Source organism: Aphelocoma coerulescens, chromosome 9 (assembly GCF_041296385.1).
Source record: "Aphelocoma coerulescens isolate FSJ_1873_10779 chromosome 9, UR_Acoe_1.0, whole genome shotgun sequence".
NCBI classification, from domain to species: Eukaryota; Metazoa; Chordata; class Aves; order Passeriformes; family Corvidae; genus Aphelocoma; species Aphelocoma coerulescens.
Window position 1 is genome coordinate 22,741,659 of NC_091023.1, and position 16,773 is coordinate 22,758,431.

Sequence of the window (16,773 nt, forward strand, 5' to 3'; positions counted from 1 at the left end):
TATGTGTTAATAGACTTTAGGTTGCTAAAGTAACAGCTGATAATAACACTTGAGATAAAATGTTTTTGGTTACACATACAACTCAACTATACATTAAATTGTATCAATATTTTAGATAAATACTGCAATTTGTAAAACCTAATGTCTGTTTAACTCTTTCAAAAATATAAGATATAAACAGAATCTTCAACAGTATAAGGGAATACTTTCTGTTGCCTTCATGAGAAGTCCTAACATTGAATTAGCATTTTCATAGTCACTGAGGTCTTGTTTGGTTTAAAAAGACAGAGAGCAAGCTACACACTAAGTATTGTGAAACAAATACCTCTTTATTAAGCTCTACTTAAGAAGGCATTGGATAACTTCTTTTTGGAGTCAGATTCTATGTTTTATAAGGTTATCTTATGAAGGCAGGGGGAAAGAAAAAGATGAAAGGGAAAGAAAAGGTAGGATGTAGAGCAATGTATTGATGAACATTGATCTACCTTCTTCATCAATCCATTTCATGGTGAAAAGCTGCTCATTGTCAAAGGAGCACATGTCTCGAACTTCACTGCACAGTCCCTCGAAGGAGATGGAAGGCTCAAAATAGGTTATCATGATGTCCCTGAGCAAGAGACAAATAAAGTTCAGAAACTATTTCACAAAACATAACATTGATCATCATCTCTCTATATCTTCCATATACCACTAATATAAACCCCATCCCTGATTAAACTACCTCCAAAACGTTAAAGTAAAATAAAGTACCTAAGTTCCCTTCTTATAGCAAAGTCAGGCTCTAAGTGATTTTTATTACTTGACATTTAATCCTCCAGGTATCTTCTTCAAAAAAACTCAGATTTTATGCCCAAATTAACTATGAAGTGAGTTGCAGCAGACATTAACCACAGAGAGAAATTAGATCTCTTACACCAGTGGAAACTCAAGAATGAAATGCTGCAAATGTTTTAAATTATGATCATAACATATTTCTGGTTTTACTTCCTCTTTAACAGTTATTTTGTTATTAGATATCAAAATGTAAAAACACATACATCTACCCCAACTAAATTTTGATTGTGTAGATGTTATGAAAAATTAATGACAAATACTAAACAGATTTCCTAGCAGATTTGGGGGGATGTGCCAAATATTCAAAGTGCCTTTAAAAGAAGAGTGGTGCTTCACATAATGAAGGGGAAGGCTGACAGAGAAACATATATTTAGAATTGAAACGTACTGCTTTACTGTTATGCAGAATGAGTATTTCTGTGATGATTACAATTAAAAGTGAGTTAACCTGATTTTAATAAGTTAGCAAAAAATGCTGACCCACTGTGCTGGCTGGGCCTTAAAGGGGAACAGGTGACTCAGGGCTCAGTCCCTTAACCAAAGGAATTGTGAGGTACAGTTAGAGGAAGGCTGTTTACAACACACTCCTCAAACATAGCACAAAAGCCCCATGTTTGAGCTACAAGATTAATCTTCCCATAAAAACCTCATCCAGCTGGATTTGCTCTGGTGGGTGCCAGCACCCATGACTGTTGAGGAGAGCTAAAGTAAATTATTGAAGCAACAAAGTTTTCACCTAGTTAGAAATAGCATCAAGGTTCCTACCAGACTGAAGTGTACATACACAGCAAGTTAAATATCTTTAAAACATCATGTGCATGGGCAGATTGGGATCAAGAAGGTGACTTAACATAAAATGCTGTGGTCATGGAACTGGAACAATGCTCAGGAGGGGCAGAGAGCACACAAAAAATAAACTGCTTGCCTGAGGCTCCTCTGAGAGCAGCAGCAGGAATAAATTTAAGTGGCAATTTCTAAGCACTGTGGAAGAACAGCGAGCCTGCTTCTGGATTTATGAGCATCATCAGTTGGGTTAGGTTTAGTTAGGGGACAGACTCCAGTAAATAGGGCAGATGTGTGTCCAGCATAAACATGACATCTCTTCAATAATCTGAACAAAGCAGTCAAAAAGCTGCTACATGATTTGGTAGAGGAATCGCTCCTGTTCTTTCCACATGAGACAAAATGCAAAACAGAACAACATTTGAACCCCAGTATTTAGACACAGCACAGTCATTTAGACCAAACAGGGCTTTATTTGAAAGTCCCAATCGCATCCATCCAACATGGCAAACCCTTCTCTCAGACACAAAGGTCTCCCTTCACACTCTCTCTAGAAACACCAACTGGGAACCCAATGCCAAGAAGGTGGATTTGACAGCGTGTTACTGTCACAGACACACTGGCAGCCACCACAGAGCAACCCTGTATTAGGAGGCAAAGCCTTAACCCGTATTTCCTGTTTTTCCGGGAAGGAAAAAAGGCATTGCTTACTTAGCAGCTCCACTGATTTAGTGCTAGAGTTTACCATCCCTTCATTTATTCACATTTTAACACAGATATATTCACTTTGGAATATGTTCTTAAACAAAAAATTAGTTCTGAAGAGTGAAGAGAAGCAAAGTATCTATATTTATATGTATTTACATTGTAGGTTTTTTTGGGATTGAACTAGTCAGTAGAAAGTTTGTTGAATGACTATTACTGCCAGAAAAACAGAGTTACAGACCACACTTTTAGAGACTGTAATCACTGATGTTTCAGCAAAAACTGAAGATTAAATTATATACATATTAGCAAAATCTGTTCAGCATATTTTTAAATCTGATGATTCAAGTTCACTTGAAATAGATTTATCTGTACTGCAGTGAACAGGAAAAGTCACAATGATATATGATATACTGAACAGCCTTGGAATCTCTTCATATCTCTAAAGTAAAAGCTGGTACCAACTGAAAAAAAATCTCTTACTACTTGTTGGTATCTTCAAGTGGCAAACCAGTTGTCCTTCACAAAAAATAAGAGTTTAATTATTTCAGAATTTAAGCATGTTCTCTAAATTAGTACTCTAATACCTCCAGCAGGACATGTATCAAGCAGTTACTAAATAATTTGGAGTATCTCTTCTGCTACAGCAGACAGTATCAGTCTTTCAGAGAACTCTAGCCAATAGCAATGTTACAAGAGAAAGATGATGTTAAGTATAAACAAGGTTCCACAAACAACATCTACAAACACAGGAACTGAAAGGTTACAGGTCTTCCTACTACTTTATTTTGCCATTTGAACTCCACTGATGACCCTGACATTTCCTGAGACACAGGTCTCACTTTCACAGTGGTTCTGTTGTCACACCTTCGTGTCTCCACACTTCTTGCCCCTAATAGCACTGATGATGCCTTCCTCCAGGAAAAAGCTGGATTCACTTAAGCCAAGGAGAAGCTAAACTCTATTAAGACAAAATTTTGCATTTTAAATAAAAGTTAGTAGGCCAAATTAAGGGACAAAGGAAAGTTAATATGGACCATAGCCTGCTGACTTGCATTAAAGATACAAAATGTTTTCTTTTACTCAGACATGGGAAAACTTTTCTTGACAATAGGCCTTTCCTTGTGATGAAGAGAAGGTTATACACTGCTTGGAATAATCATGTTTGTCATAAAACTATTCCAAGGTGAAATAAACATCCTTATTTGTCACCTCTTGGCACACACAGGAAATTAGAAGAAAATCTGATTCAAGCACACATTGGTATCACCACATCTGGAGGTGCCAATTAACTCTTACTGTGGAAGCACCAGACTTTTTACAATTTGTTTTAGCACTATTATAGTTGGTCTTAATCAGGGACCTGTGTGTAGGAAACATGCAAATAAACAAGACAGCACTTGTCCTGAATTACTTTCACTGAAAACGCTATCACTTCTATCTTTCATAAATATTAATAAAGATAATTTAATGCATACTACTAGAAGGCCTGTGTCAATATCCTGCAAATATCAGAATCAGTAAACATAAATCTTAGGAAGACTGAGAAAAGGCAAATGGTAAATCTAAACACACTAGAGAACATATTTTAAATACAACTAGAAGACCATATTCTCCACCTTTCCTGAGATCAAACAGCTTTCCTCATTTTCTTTTACAAATCATCCAAGAGTTGTAATGTCCTTTAACAAAAAAAGAACCATCCAACACAAAAAACCCCAAACCAATGCCAACAATTAAATACAATTATCTGTAGCTCATTTTCACTGATCTTAAACTCCTGTGAGAGAACAACCCTGTAAGAACAGACACTACTGCTTTAGACTTTTCCACCTGCAGCCTCATATATCCCATATTATGTACGTGGAAATGTACTGATACATTATACATATTACCTACATATCCATGCATGTATCACACACCTGGGCCAGTCATTAAGGCTTTTGAAAATGTCTAATTAGAGCTCACTGCAATGAAGCCCCACAGGACTCTGGGGGAATTCTGCTGTGTCAGTGTCATTTCTGTACCGTGAGGTGCAGCCACTGCCATCCACAACCATTTAAAGCATTGTTTTCCCCTGTGCAAGTCTGTTTTTCTGGAAAAACATATTGTCAGAAAGCTAAATCAATACTGAAACAGCAAGAAGGGGGGAAAACGTATTCACAGGCTTAGTCCAAAGTTTTCTTAGGCTGAACACTCTCCTGTGAAGAACATGAATGTCAACAGACAACAGAAGTCACTGTGCCGAAGAATTGATCAAAAAGTGCCCAAGATAAATAAAAATAAAAATAAATTATGGAAGAATTCAACAATCATTAAGAAATAAATTTTCTGGAAATCTTTATGGAGGTACATTTGATTTAACAACTAAAATTTATTTTCTCCTCACACTTTTTCCACTCATGTAATTACATTAAAATCAAGAAAATAAGCAGGTTTAACATGTATCATGAGAGGACTGTCAGGCGTGCTCTTCATTTGAACCAAATCAAACTGAAGGCGGGTAAAGTATTGGTATCTACCCCTTTTTATTAAAAATCTAACCTACATTACAGCCTTCACAGTTAAAACCAGCATAAAATCTATGTCAGGCACTGAAAGAATACAAGCTAGCAGTTCTAATCATGACAGAAAAATTATTATAGCTGTTTGGTTTTGCTTCTTTTCTAAATCAGCATGAATTCTGCAGGATTCCTTGAGCACGAGCTGTGAATTATTCCTACCTGTTCTCTACTCCTACAACATATGTATGAATAACAACTTCTTGTACTGACCTGACAAAAAGCATCTCCAGCAAATGAAGTAAGACAAAAGGGAAACTTTGAATATCATCAGAGCACTGAAATGGTTATAATTACAGATGCTGATCAGTGCCATACCCTGGGAGCTGCTATACTTTGTTACTGCATCAACAAAAACCCCCATGTTTGGAATAGTGAATTCCTAAAAACTGCCTCAGGAACCTCTGTTACACAGACTGCACAGATCACAGTAACTCTTTAAAATAGATAACACTATTTTAAGCATTTTAAACAACCAGTCCTATGTGAAAGATAAGCACAGTTTACCTGAGAGAAGGAAATACCTGGAAAAACTCAACTGAATGCCTTAATTCCCCAGTCTCTGGGAATTCCCCATCCCCTTATTCTCATGATCTCTGTTCGTTTTTAGGAAAATTTTCCATCCTGTTTTAACATATTTCATGAATTTAAGACAAAGAATTACCACTGTACAGTTCAATGAAACAAATACTCTTCAAAAGGTCCTGTGTGAAGTCTTTGTCTTGGCTGAGGAAAGCAATTGGGCTCCCGGCCAGACCCAGCCAAGTTTTGGGGATTCAGGCTCAGCTCTTTACCCCAGGCAAGTATCCCAACTATCAGATTCCCAAACGTTTCAAGAACAAATCTGTGCTTCTAAGTGGCTGGGTTGGGTTGGCTTGGTGGTTTTTTTGTTTCTTTTTCTTTTCAACCAGAAACTCTTTCTGGAAGATGAAAAGACCTTCCGAGCCAGACTTTCCCAATAACTTCTACAACCCACTCAAATGCCTCCATTAAAAGGAAATTAGGAGAGATTAACGTTTCCTGATTAACACTGTTTCCCATTAATTCCTCGATCCAGCTCTGAGACAGTTTATTTGAAGAATGGGGGAAAAGCTGCCTTTGGTATCAGCATTCAGTCCTCAGTCTCCAAGTCATTTCAGGGTAAGTGCAGATAAAATGTTTGGCTTTGATACCCACTTGATAGTGCAAGTCTGAGAAGGGGCTTGAGACTTTCTGTTCTAAGAAAGTGGAGAGAATAATTTGCTTATATCTCAAAATAAATCATGACTAAGGCATTCAGCTTGTTAGTTTGTTGGTATTCACAATGGTTAACCAACACCCTCTGTGACTCAGTGCCATTATTAAACTGATAACTGCATTAACAGATAAAAAGTCAATGGACAGGACTCAAAAGAAACATTCCAACGCCTGTGAAATTATTACCAGTGTCATGAGCCAGCATTCCTGTCCAATGTAGCAGATTTTTTCCTCACTCCCACAACCCTGGGCTGCTTCCTCCCTGTTCTTGCTCCACAGCCTCCCTCTGCTAAAGCAAGAATCCATGTGTTTGCATGTGGACGTGATCAAGATTAAAACTGACCCAACAGAAGAAAAAGAAATGGTTTTCACCCAGACCAGCTCCCATTTTAGTTCACTGTCTGACCAAATGAACACTTCTGCCAGCTGATAGCCAGGGGCATCTTCGCTTCCTTAAAGGTGGATTAAAGGGACTGTGAAACAAAGAGCTCAGAATTTCACATACTTTGACAGTGTCTCACATGTCCTTTAAAGCCACAGATTGTGCCAGTCTCTACAGTAACTTCTACAGACTTCTGTCAAGAAAAGCCCCAAAGCAGACACAAGCCAGAAACCAAACACAGCAGCAAATACCAAATGCTCAATGTGGTTCCTATACTTCTCCTTAAAATTACACAGCTAGAGACAGCAGAGAGTAAATACTGAAAACGTAGTACACCTCTTCTTGTGGTAACACAGATAACTAGAAGGAAGCTATCAAGGGCATCATGTGTTCACTCAATCCAAAAATGCAACCTACATTGTTTTCTGCTTAGATCACCTCCCCTCAAACTTAATGGCCCAATGAATCACTGGCAACCCTTGCACCGAAACTTATTAAGTCCTGTAACTGTTACTATTTAATAGGGTGTTGTGAACCCAAGGCAGGAAGTTTCTTTTGCTTTTATGTGTTATTGCTGGAGAGCCACTGAATTAGGCCCACAAAATTCAGATTTCCATTCTGCAGACACCTAGTATTTTGGATTTTTTTTTTTTAAACTGAAAAAGCATAATTGACAGTAGATGCATCTGCGTTACCATTCACAGACTCCCTTGGAAATCGCTCAGTCCCTGGCAAACAGCCTAAAAATCCATGAAACAAATTTTCATACAAACATCCTCTTCCTTTAGTCCCGAACATCACCTAACATAGAGAGACCAGGACCAAAGCTGGACTCCGAACATACACAAAAGTGCGACTTTTGGCGTGTGTTATGAAGGAATACGTACTTACTACTGACAGCCAGGGCCTGGGGGTGACGGGAAGCACGATGAGCAGGGCAGAGGCTGCTCAGGCACATCCTTGTTCAGTGGGAAGGCCATCCCAGAAGAAGGGAGGATCCGGCTTCCCCCCTGAACCCTAACACCAGTCCTGCACTTGACATCCATTTCAGCACGGCTGGTTGGTCGTGGAGTGTTTTTCCTCCGCTCTTTCCCCCCTCCCCTGCAAGTCAGGGGATACCCAGGGCTTGAGCCCGGACTATCCACGGGAGCCCCTCCAGAGGAGCCCGTGCCGGGTACCCCGAACACCCGCGGGGCCGCTTTGCTCCTCTCCGCCCGGCTGCCCCAGGGGGCTCGGCGCCCGCACTCACCCCTTGTAGTAGGCTTTCACCCGGACCTGGTGGGCGCCGTCCCCACCGAGGCTGCCCCCGAGGCCGCCCGGAGCCGACATGGTGCTGCCGGCGCTGCCGTCCCGCTGTGTCGGCATCGCCCCCGGGCCGGGCCAGGGGAGCCGCAGGCTCGGAGCGGGGGAACCGCAGGGTCGGGCCAGGCCGGGGCGGCGGCTGCGCGACCCCCGCGCCTCCAGCGCGCCCCGCCCGCGCCGGGCAGCACCACGCGCGGGGGGCGGGAGGGGACCGCGCAGAAGCGGCGGGGGGAGGGAGCGCGGAGCCGCGCGGGGCGGCGCGGGAAGGCAGCGCGGGATTTCCCCCGTCGGGGCGGAGGAGCCGCCCCGAGAGCGGCCGGGAAGCAGCTCCGCCGCCCCCGGATGTGGGTGTCAGTCCTGTGGGTGTCCCCCCGCGCTCTACATGGGCTCTCCCCGGCGGGACTCCACACCTGTGGAGCGGGATGCTCCACGCCGCGGCGGAGGGGGGGCAGCGGCGGCGGCGGCACCCAGGTAACCGGAGGCCGCGTAGCGGAGTCGCCACAGCGGCCGCTCCCGGTCAGGCGGGTGCGAACGCGCACCCGGGTCCCTCCGCTCCCACCGCCGCGTCCGGAACGGGGGCGGCAGCGCGGTGTGCGTCACTCCGCCACCCACACTTGGTACGGCCCGGCGCAAAGCATGACGGGACTGCGGGCGGTGGCGCGGCCGTGGCGCCGGCGCGGCGGGAGCGGGGCGGGCTGCTGGATGTGGGATGCTTCAGCCGCGGGTGGCTGCCGTGACAGGGAGCCAAGGAGGAAAACTTGTTCTACCCAAGTACCGATCGGGCTGATCCCCAGCAGCGTGGGCAGCAGGGATTCTCCACCTCATCCTGAGCACCTGCAGTGCTGTGTCCTGCTCTGAGGTCTGGTCCATCTACAGAAGAACGAGTTGCTGCTGGAGCGAGTCCAGAGGAGGCAACGGAGAGGGTCCAAGAATCGGAGCTCCTCTGCTCTGGAGACAGGCTGAGAGTTGGGGCTGTTCAGCTTAAGAGACAAGGCTCCAGGGAAACGTTAGAGCACCCTCCAGTGCCTAAAGGGGACTCCAAGAGAGCTGGCGAGGGACTTGGACTAGGGCATGGAGTGACAGGACAAGAAAGAATGGCTTTAAATTTAAAGAGAGAACGTTTAGGTTAAATATTAGGAAGAAATTTTTCCCTGTGAGGGTGACGAGGCCCTGACACAGGTTGCTGAATCACGTCATCTTTTACAGAAACGAGGCATCCTCATTAGACCTGTGGAATTGTCACTGCTTGTCACAGGCATCCCACCTGTGCTCAGTGCAACTGCTTCACCTGTCAACAGCTTAAGTTCATCTCTAATACCTTGGGAGGTATTTGAATTTTGTTAGACATTTGCTGAGTCTCTTTTCTTTGCAAAGAACTTACCTATCCCAACTAGCTGGTAGATATGTGGCAATTTCCCGCCCCCCCCCCCATCATGGAAGCACAGAATCATTTAGGCTGGAAAAAACCTCCAAGATCACTGAGTCCCAACTTTTGATCAGTCCTCACCCTGTCAGCCAGAACAGAGCACTGAGTGTCATCCTGTCATTCCTTGAACACCTCAGGGATTAGGACTCCACTACCTCCCTGTGCAGTCGGTATCGAATAGACTTCCATTCTAAATGGAATTCCAGAGGTCCATTCTGGGGTCCCCCAGTGTGGCCCCCACATCCCCAACCCTTCCATGGGGATCCCCCAGCCTGGCTCCTGTGGTGATGGCCAAAGGAATATCAGGATCATCAAGTCCAGCTTTTAGTCCTGCACAGGACATGTCTGAGAGCCACACCACATACCTGAGTGCATTGTCCAGACACTTCTTGAACTCAGTCAGGCGTGGAAGTTACAGAGGATTTAGCCTGAAGGCACGTCCCATAGTCATCCAAATACAGGCTTCCTGTACGTACAGTACAAAGATTTGCAAGCGTGTATGTATCAGGTGCCAAAACAAAGAGGCGTGATGCAAGAGATAACAGAGATGATTACTTTAACTCATATCCACCCAGTGCTTTGAGCTGGTGAGTTGCAGGAAGGGTGGAAGGAAGCAAGCAGAGCCTCCAAAAGGAAACCTGAGATGCTCACACTGTGATTAGGATGGATGCACAGCTGACAGTGTCTGAGCAACAGCTGCTAAATCCGGGAGGCACTTGAAAGAGGCTCCCTGTTTTGTTACAAACAGAAGTCGATAGGTTATTTGGGCTGAAAACACCGCATATTTCAATTCTCCGGGCCCGCTGCAGCTCGCCCTCAGCACCGGCCCCTCACGGCCGCCGCCAACATGGCGGCGGGTCCCGTCACGTGCGCGGCGGCGGCCGCGCCCCGCGCGCGCGCGGCACCTCCCCCGTGAGGGAGGCGAGAAAATGGCGGCGGCGGCGGCGGCGCCTTGAGCGGCGCGTCCCAGGCGAGTGTCCCGGCGGGGCGCGCGGAGCGCGGGCAGCGGCAGCTGCGGGGCCCCGGCCGGGCCGCGGGGGCGGGGAACCCGCGCCCTGACCGCGCCCCGGCGCCGGGCCGGCCCCGCCCGCCTGCCTGCCTTTGCTCTCCTGAGGGGGCGGTGGCGGGGCCGGGCTGGGCGAGGCGGGGGCTGAGGGTGGGTCAGCCTGGCCTGGGCAGGGGGCGGCCGGCGAGGGGGCACCGGGGCGCCTCAGCGCGGGGCCGGTACTCCGCATGCCGTGGGGGGTATTCCCGCAGAGCATACCTTCGTTATTTATTTTATTTTATTTTATTTTATTTATTATTTCGTAGCCCTCTGTCAAATACGGAATACTGTAGGGGTTAGGCTTGGAGGAAATTTTGTTTAGTTTGGGTTTTTTTGCGGCTTGTCCCCTTGGAGTTGCAGGGAGAGGTTGTGAATGAAGAAAGAAATAAACTGTGTGGTTGTGGATGTGGGTTGTCAGCAGGGTTTGTTATTACCATGGCATTTACCAAAACTTTCCACAACATGAGTAATGACATTCGCGTGTCCACCGTGAGGGTAGTTTGTTAATCGGTATAGAATAGCAGGTATTTTTTTTACTTCAGGTGGTTGCTTTGACCAAGAAAAATATAAAGAAACAAAACTTTGGAATATTTACCTTATGCACAATGTAACCTGAAGTTATGTAGTGTCTTGTACTGTTACTGCTTGAATAAATACATATTTTCAATATAGTTTTCTGTTGTGTTTTATGTTTTGGGCTCACTTAAATGCGTAGTGGTTGTTGCAAGTCAATGTGTTTTCTAAAACTTGCTTTGCATTACAGAGATTGTTTTGAGTTAAAGTTGTTCAGGGAGCATCATCGCAAGGTCTCCATCATTAAACAAAATTAATTTTCTTGTAAGTTAACATCTGATGCCCACTCGAGATGGAGATGCTGACCAAAAATTTGGGAGCTCTTTACTGTTTTCATTGTACATCCTTTGTGAGAACAACCTGAGCAATGACAATATTATTTTTGAAATAATTTTGAGCTAGAGGATTAACGGCTCTCTTGGAGTGAACTTGTGATGGAATATTTACTAAGTGGGATATGTTGCACATCTTGCTCATAACACACCCAAAACACGGCTGAGAATGAAGGAAATGAGACATCTAATGTTGTTTTAAGCTAATTTAACTGGTTGCATAACTCAGCAAAAACCAGCTAGACAAGTTGTAAGTGTAAATATTTTGAAGTGCTTTTAATGTCCACTGGAGGAGACAGGACTTTTTATTTTAAGATACTTTTCATGATGTGAAATTAACATAAAGGGGTTTTAGGAATGATGCTGGGTTTATTGCAGCTGGAGTGGGAACCCATGTGTCTTAACTTGTGCCCTGATGTAGGTAGACAACTGACATCAGTAATGCACAACAGACCTGATTTTTTAACAACAAATCATATTTTTTCTTCAGTTCTAATAGCAGGGATCTCTGCTTTTAAAGCATCCGTTATTGCCACGAATTTTCTTTGATGGCAAAGTCCATTCAAGTGCCCAATGCAAGGGTAGGCAAGAGGTCTTTAGGTGACCATGTATCTGTTAAAGTTTAGCTGTTGCAGGTCCTCAGGAACTGCAGCATCACGTGCAGCCCTCTGCTTGTAGAGTAGTCGTGTTTTGGGAGCTGAGGGTGGCAGCCTGGCAGTGTCCTGTTCTTCTTCCAGCTGTGTGAGTTGAAACTCCTGATAATGTTCCCTTTTGATGCAGCATCCAATGGGCGGTTTGTTAAGAACTTGGCAAAGCTGCTTTTTTTCTAGTATATTGCAGCTCTCTCTGATTATTTCTCTGAGCCCCTCTTTATGGTAAGAAGGAAACACATCTTCTCAACTCTCCCTTATTTTGGCATCCTTTTGAAAGCAATAAACAGCTACTATGCTATTTCCTGTTAATCATAATACAAAGACTGAAAAAGAAACTGCAGTAAACACCCCCATAACATATATTGAGGTTTGTGATTCATTTCAGTTTTAAAGATGACATTTTGTGCTCTGCAACAGAGGGAAGTCACATAGGACTGGGGAGGATCATTTGAGGTGCTTAAATAGGTAGTTTGTTCCTTAGTTCTTGCTGTATTATGTGAGGTATTGTTGTTAAAAGGAATTTTGCCTGTATCCTTTCCCTCTCTCCCCAAACGGAGTATTTCACTGGTGATTTTTGCCAAGAGCAGGTTTTGTTCAGTGTCCAGGGTTAGCCAGCAATTTTGGTCGTGGGGGTGAGGGAGGTGATCCTTGTCCTGTGTAGCTGGCTGGAAATCTTGGATGAATTCCTAAATTGGTTCTTTATTGCTACTTTTTATAGATCTTAGAAGATTATAACTACATCTCTCAAGAGACTTCATCAAGTAATAGCAAATACTACAAGCTAAGATTAGATACTAAGGAGAAATTCTTTACTATAGGGTTGGTGAGGCCCTGGCACAGGTTGCCCATGGAGGCTGTGGCTGCCCCATCTCTGCAAGTGTTCAAGGCTGGGTTGGATGTGGCTTGAAGCAGCCTGGTGTATTGAAAGGTGACCCTGCCATGGCAGGGGGTGGGACGAGATTATCTTTAAGTTCCCTCCAACCCAAACTATTCTGTGATTCTGTGAAACTTACCTTTTGAAAATTGTCCATTGTTCTGTCTCAGCAAAACGTAATTTTTGCATTAAAATCAGCATGTTCTGGCCTTGTTTGTGAACTACGTTTGTGTCACTCCTGCCAGGCTGGACGAACGCTGCACAGCTATGGAGAATGAACCCAACACAACAACATGTTCTGCATCCACAACGACTGTCACCACCACCTCCACTTCCCGCACGCCGCTGCCACAGATCTCCGTCTACAGCGGCTCTGACAGACATGCTGTCCAGGTACTGGGCTCTGGGGTCTTCCTCCCTGTCCTGTACAGAGCTCTAAATACAGGCATTGTGCAGTACTTTACACAGGATTAACTTTTCATTCCTAATTGCTGTTGTCTTTCTCAATAGCTGACTTGCTGGTTTTCAGGAGATGTTTACTGGAGGGTATCAGACCACTGAAGCATAGTCTCCCAAATAAGAGAGGGGGAAATGCTATGATAGAAAGTTTGGTTTGTTCACCATTTGCTGAGGGTGTGGATTATTAACATAAACCTTTGCAAAATAAAGCTGTTTGTTTGACCAGCTTTGACTACAGGGATCCAAGGTATTTGTGTGGGTTTAAGTGCTATGTGGGATCCAGCCCCCTCTTGCTGTTCTTGAAATTAGGTCTCCTTGAACTCTGTACAGTCCATTCTGTTATGTTTGATAACTGGATTTCTCACACACTATTCTGATCTCTCAAAAAGCAGAACATGGTGTAGGATGTGTTGACAAGCAGCTGAGAGGCTGGGATGATGTGTTGGGAATGATGCTGTATTGTCAGGCTGTCCTTGAGAATGTGAATATATTGATGTTGACAGTACTCTGTGACTTGGTCAAGAACAGTGAGGGAGCAAGTTCAGTATTTCATAACTGATGTGAAAAAAATTCATTTGGTTTTATTTCCTTGTAAGGGTAAACTTCAACATCATGTCAGCATGGTGTGTGCTCTGTAATTGTAATTAATTACCTACTGATTCATCACAGGTTATTCAGCAGGCCTTGCATCGTCCTCCTAGCTCAGCTGCTCAGTACCTCCAGCAGATGTATGCAGCCCAACAGCAGCATCTAATGCTGCAGACTGCTGCTCTGCAGCAGCAGCACTTAAGCAGTACCCAATTTCAGAGTCTGGCAACTGTTCCACAGGTGAGAGTGAAGATTGCTGAAAAAGAACCGTGTATTATCTAGAGCAGGGCTACAGTTGTTGTCAAACGTAATAACAGCTTAAGTGCCTGAGCTTAGTGCCTCATAATTCACTGTTATATTTTAATGACGTTGTTATTTTAAATTGTATCATCCTCCAAACTGTTTGGAGGATTTTGTCCAGTGGTATAGATGCTCCAGTAGGCAACCATTCCATGCTTTATTGCATACATTATAATGCATCATGTAAATCATCAAGCAGTAATAAATATTAAAAATAGACTACTTCAATCTTCATCCCATGATTTTCTCTAAAAGTTGATGGGGGGAGTAATGAATAGCATTGTATCTTAGTGAAATAAAAAATAATGAACATCTGGCATCTTAGTGTTTTGCCTCACATCTGGCTGCATTATAAGTAATGGTAAAATTAAATTTTAACCCTGAGTGTGAAAATGTAGGAGGTAAATGACATTTCATATCTGAAACACAGCTTTTAACATCAGTGATCACTGGAGGAGGCCCATTTTGAATTCAAGCAGTGGCAAGAATTCCTTTGACCTCAACTGGCCTTGGATTGAGAATATGATCTTGCAGAGAGAGATGGTTGTTAATGATTTTACACAGGGAAATGCTAAATGGAGTTAAAGACCTCAGGGATATGGCTGTTTGGTGTCAGAACTGGACTGACTAATTTTTGCTCCTGGCTTTTTCTTCTATACCTTTTTCATTAGGCTGTGGTAATATGTTGATTTGTCTTTTTTGTTGTGATGGATTTCTATGTGGACATACAGCTACTGAGACAGAGCAAAGAAAATCAGATTGGGAAAGGCTGAGAAGTTTTGGTTCTGTTCATACATAAAACTAAATCACTGTCCTTGTTGTTCATCGGAAGGGCTGGAATAGCATCCAGTGGTAGATGCTAGATGTGCATACATAAGTTACCATTCCAGAATATGAGGCTGTTCTCTACAGCATTTATAAAGTTTGCTTTGTTTTAGACTATTCTAACCACAATAAAATTATGATGTGAGTTTTAATAATGACAGTTCTTAATGATATCGCATTTTAAGTTCTAAACACCATAGGCAGGGAGGTGATCACTTAGCTACATCATTAGCAGTTTGGCAGACTTTACCTCTGATTGTTTTCCTTCAAGTCTTGATCTGAAAGAATTATATGTCTGAAATTTGGTAGGACTTCAAGGAATTTTGCACCTTGCAGGTAGCATCCCATAGTGCAGAGTGCACTTTGCTGAAAACTATTTCCACCAAGTAAAGCATTCTTATTGTTAACTCAGAGAAAACGTAAAGGTAGAGAGGGCTGTTTCTGATGGTTTATACAATAAAATGAACATCACTTAAGCACTTTCTGATTTCATTATTTGACACATATTCTTGCTATTTAGGCAAGCCTGTCAGGTGGGAGGCAATGTACTTCCCCCACTGGGAGTGTCACTCAGCAGTCAAGCATGTCGCAGACCTCGGTACGTAACTGCACCAAGCCCTCCCTCCATTCCCAACCCCGCTTGGTTCTTATATGGCTGCAGGGAAAAACAGAAAATATTTTAGCATTTCAGCTTGTATTGTTAAAATCAGTACTACAGACACTGTGAACAGAAGTATGATGACTCTGTAATAAGTGTCGGGTGCTGTGTGTGACTGCTGCTGGCCGCTGTTGGCTTCCCCAGTCCCAGACCCCTCTTGGTTCTCTCAGGGGCAGCTGCTCACTCCACAAGCACCAGTGGCTGTTCAAACTCCTGTAGAAATCACTCCCTGAGCTCTCATCTCTTACATGATTTCTTACTGGATTTTCTACATTAGTTTTTTATTCAGGGCACTACTGTAGGTGAAAATTGTAACTGTGTATCAGGGATGAAATAGCACTAAATCTAAAGAATCCAAGTCAATGCTCACATATATTTATGAAAGTGATTAAATGTTTATAGCATTCATTCTTTTATTGATTATCATCTTTTATCATGCATCTTTTTTGCAGTTTCACTTCCCATATTCTAGGCATGTGCTCAGGTTTCAGTTGTGAGCGGCTCTGTGTTCAGTTCATGCTGTATTTCTTTAAGTGCCATTGTCAGACATGCACAGTCTCTTCTGTACAGTTTTACAGTTGTGTGAAGTAGGATTTGTTGGTCCTACAGACATCCTGCTTATTAATCACACCCTCAAGCTGTTCATGACTCCAGTGCATAGCTTCAGTGATTTAACTGTGTATTTTTTTTAAGCTCTCATAGCTTGGCTTGGCTTACAGTTGTTAGAAGTAAAACCATTCATTCATTAAATTTAGGAGGGAAAGTCTATTAAGATGTCTGATGTTAAACTAACAAAACAATTGGGCTGGGTTTTTTCAAGGAAATCTTTTAAGTAAGTGATGAAAAAGAGCTGGGCACTTAACTCTGTTAGACTGGTTAGGAAAAAGAAAAAAAGGAAAAGCAAAACCACAACGCTTCTTTTTTTTTAGAAGATGCTAAAGAGTGGTTCTTGAGGAGCATTTAATATGAAATTGGAGAAGGTTTTAGTCTTCAGTCATTTTTTAGTGTGCATATATGAAATGAGGATTGAAAGTCCATACGTGATGGCACAAATGAGCGTCCTGATCAAGTTGCATAATGGAAGATACCAGTCCAGGCAGTTAATATAAACATTTAAAGATCTTAAATATTAAAGTTCAGGTGTTTTTCTTAAAATATTGAAAACTCATTCTACATATTCAATAAATGTGTGTTTCTATGAGGCATATTTTACAGACTTCCTATCATTGTTTATATT

At 43.2% G+C, this 16,773-nt stretch overlaps 2 protein-coding genes across 8 annotated transcripts in view; one reads left to right on the plus strand and one right to left on the minus strand.

Moving 5' to 3' along the window:
* PRKCI (protein kinase C iota) overlaps positions 1 to 9,687 on the minus strand; it is a 28,720-nt gene extending 19,033 nt beyond the window's left edge. The window contains exons 1-2 of one of the 3 annotated variants that reach the window (XM_069023886.1): positions 9,595 to 9,687; positions 486 to 607 (exon numbers count right to left, since the gene is read on the minus strand). In XM_069023886.1, the coding sequence (XP_068879987.1) occupies positions 486 to 600 (115 nt within the window). In that variant the 5' untranslated portion in view covers positions 601 to 607; positions 9,595 to 9,687. Of the gene's footprint in view, positions 1 to 485; positions 608 to 7,388; positions 7,574 to 7,750; positions 7,867 to 9,594 lie in introns of those variants that run through there. The other 2 variants (XM_069023884.1, XM_069023885.1) reach the window with 2 other exon arrangements.
* The window catches only part of PHC3 (polyhomeotic homolog 3), a 31,487-nt gene continuing 22,542 nt past the window's right edge, over positions 7,829 to 16,773 (plus strand). For 3 of the 5 annotated variants that reach the window (XM_069023879.1, XM_069023880.1, XM_069023881.1), the window contains exons 1-4: positions 10,151 to 10,199; positions 12,952 to 13,099; positions 13,835 to 13,993; positions 15,399 to 15,476. In XM_069023879.1, coding sequence (XP_068879980.1) covers positions 12,974 to 13,099; positions 13,835 to 13,993; positions 15,399 to 15,476 — 363 coding nt within the window. In that variant the 5' untranslated portion in view covers positions 10,151 to 10,199; positions 12,952 to 12,973. Of the gene's footprint in view, positions 8,275 to 10,150; positions 10,200 to 12,951; positions 13,100 to 13,834; positions 13,994 to 15,398; positions 15,477 to 16,773 lie in introns of those variants that run through there. The other 2 variants (XM_069023883.1, XM_069023882.1) reach the window with 2 other exon arrangements.